Source organism: Eurypyga helias, unplaced genomic scaffold, assembly GCF_000690775.1.
Source record: "Eurypyga helias isolate BGI_N326 unplaced genomic scaffold, ASM69077v1 scaffold4446, whole genome shotgun sequence".
Classification (NCBI taxonomy): domain Eukaryota; kingdom Metazoa; phylum Chordata; class Aves; order Eurypygiformes; family Eurypygidae; genus Eurypyga; species Eurypyga helias.
Genome location: NW_010258423.1, coordinates 42002 through 48001, shown reverse-complemented (window position 1 = coordinate 48001; position 6000 = coordinate 42002). Strand labels below are relative to the sequence as shown.

Sequence of the window (6000 nt, the reverse complement as noted above, 5' to 3'; positions counted from 1 at the left end):
AATCAAGGAAATTATTGATGGATTTATTTTGGAATTCTTCTTTTGAGAATATCATGTGCCTTCCCCTCTACCAACATTTATATTACAAAAAACCATAAATGAAGCGATAAGTAATAGAATATTTGTCTCCCTAAAACTTCCCTATGGTCTCTCCTACTATGTGATAACTAGCTTTTAATGTATGTATTAGAAGGAAAAATATTGATATATGCCAAATTTTATGGTGAACCATAAAAGAAGAAAAGCGAGAAAAAGTATTTTTCACTGTTTTGTATGCATGAAGTAGATCAGATTTGTCTAGATCATCCCAAACAAATGTTTTTTATGTTATTCGACTGAATTAGAAGCTACTGCTTCAAACTTCCAAATTTTTATTCAAAAGAAAAATTATCTAAGGTAGTCTTAAAATTAAGGGTTGTGTGTTTTTTTGTAATATATCTTTCAGTTTTTCAAATTTTTAGTATGTGATTGATCTCTTAGCTATAAATCAGTGACTGTGGAAGCTTTAACATATTCAGGGCTTTTCCCTGAATGTTAACAGAGCAATGGAGAGAGAATAGCTCCTGACAGTGGAAATCTGCCAAAGCAGCATGTTATTTGATACTTGTTTTATGAGATTTTCTGGCTTACGTTCCTTAACTCTTAACCTACATTATTCAGCATGCTTATCATGTGCACTATTTTGACCAACTGTGTATTTATGACCATGAGTAACCCTCCGGACTGGACAAAGAATGTAGAGTAAGTTAAATGGATTTTCTTTGAACAATATTTAGTAATCTGAAATAAACTGCTGTAAATTATTTCATACTGGGCTGGCATCCACTAGCAGCAGCTACCTAGTTGGCATATCCTTTTAACAGCTATCCTGATGCTAGTTTCTTCTGTGTAATATTAAATACATATATTTTACAACACTTTCCTCATTACCAATTGTTCAATGTCCATCCTCTGTGGTACTTTCTGGGGAATGTAAGAAGAGAAGATAGTCTTCTGACCATGCATAAAAGTGGATCATAAATATCTTCCACTGCATTCTATGTTACGTCTATGCAAGAATGTGGAGAAATGTACTCTTTCTTCTGTATAGCAATAACCGTTAAAGGGATCATCTAATGGATGGCTGTGTTCACCACAGTGCAGCTTTCCTTTGCCAAAGACAATCTAACAATGGGAAGCTTGTATGAAATATAAGCTATTAAAAAAGTATTTAAGTGGTTGGCTAATCTTGCCATAGGAGAAGGTCCAGTGTGATGTCAACTACTTGGTGCCAATATACAATTGGTGCGTATTTTGTGATCGCTCCAATGCTGTAGACCAAAGTGTGAAACACTGCTCTTCATGGTCCTTCATTTTTGCAATAGCATTTTATGCTTCTGCTTATTCTTCATTCCTAACTGCTTTGGATGATATGTACCTGTTTAATCTTCAGTAATTAAAAGTGAAATCATAGGGCTATAAATTTGGTGGAGACATTGTCATTTTGAGTTCATTATGAACATGCATGTATTCAGGATGTCTAGCATATGATAAACATTTATGAATAAAGATAGCTGGCTTGAATATTTATTCATATCATTATATATGCTATTTAGATATACAGCAGAAGTCCTCATCTGTTGAATAAAGTAGTGCAGGGGAAAAAAATTTTTAATAATTGAACTGAAAAAATTCCCGTTGGAAAATTGGTTTTAGGTTGGCTCAAGTCTGAAAACCAGTTCCAGCCTTTTAAGCAATCTAATTTGAATTCTTGTCCATTAGGGGTATAAATGAAACTAAATTTCAAATTTACAACATTTGGAAATAGAAAACTGAAATTAAATGTTTTTACTTTTTCCATTTCAACCAGTTTTTTAATCAAAATGGGCATTTGTAAATATTTTGATTGTTCTTGCACAGGATTTTGCATCTGAAAACACTGATTTCATTTCAGTACTATGCCTGTCTTGCTGAAGGTGAAGTACTTGATACACCTACTCTGTAGCTAAGTCAATGAGGACTGTTGAAGGTTGGCACATTGCAAGCTCATGGAACTAAGCAACATTTCAGCATAAAAATAACATTGAAGAAAGACATTTTTAGTCTGGAAGCAGCTTCTGAAATTCTAATGTAATCCATCTGTGTGTTTTGTTATAACATAGATTCAGACTGGACATAAACATGCACCACTGAAGTAACTGGGAGTTTTGCATCTGTCTCATTGGTATAGAATTTGAACTTAAGCTGTGGGTTGTCATTGAGTCTTTTAATCATAATTTGATTCCTCCTTCCTTATGGTATAAATTCTGCAGATGTTTAATGTTGGTTGTAACTTCCATTAAATTCTTATGCCACTTAAAATGAAGAAAATGAGAATAAAGCAACTGGAGAGCATAATGTCTAAAGATAACAAGTATGTTTCTATAAACTCTGTCTTGCCTATTTTCCTCAGATACACATTCACTGGAATTTATACATTTGAATCACTTATTAAAATTCTTGCAAGGGGCTTCTGTTTAGAAGATTTCACATTTCTTCGAGACCCGTGGAATTGGCTAGATTTCACTGTCATTACATTTGCGTAAGTCTTCTACTTTTTTAATTAAAAAAATTTTTCTGATAGCATGAAATTAGTGACTAAAAATTGCCTCATATTTTGTCAGCCAGACATTTGGAGCCTGGACTTCCTGCAGTTTCAATATGTTTTTTTCTGCCTCTTTTACACATTTTAGTATTTCTAACTAAGCATGTGCTGCAGTGGCCAGTATGGTGTGCCAGCCCGTTAGCATTGTGAATGCCATCAGCCTGAACTGTTCATATCCTGTCTCCTTTCTGCCTACCAGATTTAAAGGAATCCTTTTGACTTCCTGCTATAAGATGACCAAATTAGGTTTCAAACATCAAGTCAATGTGGTTTATTTTGATAAAATTTAATTTTATGGTCAGAAGCATATTTATAACACAGGCAAAATACAGTGAACGGTGAAGAGGTCTTGATCAAAGACCCAAGCAAATAGAGTAAAATTTGCCTCAATTCTGAGTAACTGTGATTTAATCCTACAGGTATGTAACAGAATTTGTAAACCTAGGCAATGTTTCAGCTCTTCGCACTTTCAGAGTATTGAGAGCTTTGAAAACTATTTCTGTAATCCCAGGTAAGAAGTAGTGGGTGTGAGGTGTTAGGCTGTGAGGTGTTAGGCCCCTCATAACTCCGATTGTTATTTGTGTGCTGTCATTGTGTTTGTGTGTGAACTCCCCTATTACAGATATGTGACAGAGTTTGTGGACCTGGGCAATGTCTCAGCGTTGAGAACATTCAGAGTTCTCCGAGCTTTGAAAACAATATCAGTCATTCCAGGTGAGAGCGAGGTTAAACACCGAGGCTGACTTTTGTTCTACAGAGGCTATACTCACGTTTTTAAAGCATAAGCCTTGTTTGCTACACATTGTTAACAAAATAAAAAAGCAGGAATCAAGACACGTAATTTTGTTTAAATTGATTCTTGATTTTTTTATATTACTTGTATATTCTTTTCAAAAAAATCAGCCTTTGAGTTTAACGAATTCTTGCATGAGATACTTGCAGTAATCAGCCTATGTGATTTGCATCTTATGACATCAAGCTTTCCTTTATATGTTTTAAATATAAGTTATTTTTAAGCTTTCATACTGATGCAAATTTTATCATTTATTGCAGGCACTTGATATAGCAACTTAATTCAGTTTTAAGTCATATATAAAAACCTAAACTCTGAAGGATAGCATGGGCAATGCATGGGGTATTGATTTAAAGATGTCTTTCTTCTCCAAACCATCAGCCCTCTTATATTGTAAGAAGATTATTATGCTATCATGCAAATACACGCTTATAATGTCTTTATAATGGGTTTCTTAATGCAGATTAATTTTCAAAAGGTTCATATAAGAAAGGTTTGGGCAAGAAGCATCAGCAAACGCAAGCGATGCTTTCCTATGTAGGGTTGAGATATAGCATGAATAATAAAATCACGTGTTTTGGCATAAACAATGTGTTTGGTATTATCTACTTTTTATTTCTGTACACTATAAAATAAGCATAAACTTACAGCTTTTCATTCATCTTCACAAGTAATAAGTCTTTTCATGAAAATTATTGTATCACAAATATTAGACTCAGTTGTCATTTTGCATGAAAACTTTATCTTGTCAGGAAAAATCACATGATTTTTTTTGTGTGTTTGGTATCTGTTTAACATCATAATAATTTTTTTTTCCCCTTTGTAGGCTTGAAGACTATTGTGGGAGCCCTAATTCAGTCTGTGAAGAAGCTCTCGGATGTTATGATCCTGACTGTGTTTTGTCTGAGTGTATTTGCACTAATAGGGCTGCAGCTGTTCATGGGCAACTTGAGGAATAAATGCCTTCAGTGGCCTCCAGACAATTCAACTTTTGAAACAACTGTTATTTCCTACTTTAATAGCTCTGTAGGTGAAAATGGTACTTTTATTAATACAACAATGACAACATTTAACTGGGATGAGTACATCGAAGACAGAAGTAAGAGTTAATTATATCCTCTATTGCATTGATTTTCTGGAATTTTTTTAAACAGATACAAAAGCATCAGTGTCTTTCCATTGCATTTAAAATCATGTATTCTGGGCAAGAGACATAAAAGCACTTATATAGTAAATAAAAGAACAGTCATAATGTAGTTTAACATACTCAAAGTATTGTACTGGGAACCAAAATATCTTTTTACCTTTTACCAAGTATGACTTTTAGAGACAATCCACATTGCAGCAAAAAGCAGAAATTTCCATGCTAGCTTCAAGCCTCCTGAAGTGGGGCAGTTCTAATATGGGTCTGATAATCGTATATCTACATTAGTGCAAGATAATGCCCAATATAATAAATCCACATCTGAACATCAGTTAGCTCATGAATCCTGCCATAGCATGTAAATGTAGCTGCATTGTTTCTTCTGGAACTTGATGGGTGTCTGCACACCACACACCCTTGCACAACACAGATATGCCTTTACAAGAGCAGTGGTGATTTACCCCATGCTTCTTATTCAAGCAAAATAAAAACTAGACTTCATATTATGTATCTTTTAGTTTGTTTCTTATCTGTGGAAAATCAAGAATTCAGCATTTTAGTCTCCTTTGTAACTCATAACACAGTATTTACCTGAAATGGTGGAATGTCACTACTGTGTTAACAAAAATTGTTTTAAAATTCCAGTAGAGCAACTCTGAACATATCTACAGTAGTCTGCTGTTCTGTCTTTCATTATGCTGAATAGCTTCAGTCTCTCCTATTTATCTGTTCTGTCTCCTATTTATTTCAGTGTATTTAGGGTTTTAAGTTTTGTGATTAGGCATAACCTTTATTTCTTTATAAAATCTGTATAAATGTTGTCACTGGTGCCTGTATCACTGAAAGTTAGGAAACCTCAGTTTAACAGCGAAATGTTTTTGGATCCAAGTCTAATTGTCTTACAGTCTTTTAATATACTTAGCATGCTTGTGCTGTCATAAAATGTCACCTTGGAGAAAATTTTGGATGATAATTCTTTATCATATATTCTTCAGATATTCATTAAAATATCTGAAGAACAGATTCCATTCTATTCCTGTATAGCTGTTTCTGATACTACATCACACAAACAGAAAGTTTGTTCTGAATATCTGACAGAAGTTTTCCTAATTTCATATTGAATATATTACTACTTCTCCTGTGGATTTAGAAATAGGATAATCATAGGCTGCTTTGTACGATTTATCATATTTTAAAACTGTTACCTTCTTTATTTCTGGTCTTTTCTAAATCAAGCAATCCTATTTTCTGTTTTGCATTTTCTATACCTACTGTCACAATATTTTTTGCTTTTTTGGACTATTTCCAATTAGTCTATGATTTTTGGTTGGTTGGTTTTGGTATTTTTTTAATGAGACGCTCAAATCTGGTATTTACTCCTCTAATAAATGTACAAATTAGAATTACCTCTTGTGCCATATATGCAACATTCCTATTAAC

General features: G+C 33.6%; 1 protein-coding gene across 1 annotated transcript in view; it reads left to right on the top strand.

Annotated features, from left to right (window-relative positions):
• Nucleotides 1-6000, top strand: part of LOC104511621 (sodium channel protein type 2 subunit alpha-like) — a gene marked incomplete at its 3' end in the record, with an annotated part of 54048 nt that overhangs the window by 6050 nt on the left and 41998 nt on the right. Inside the window, 4 exon segments of the mRNA XM_010154311.1 lie at nucleotides 652-741; nucleotides 2432-2560; nucleotides 3246-3337; nucleotides 4243-4515. Coding sequence (XP_010152613.1) covers nucleotides 652-741; nucleotides 2432-2560; nucleotides 3246-3337; nucleotides 4243-4515 — 584 coding nt within the window.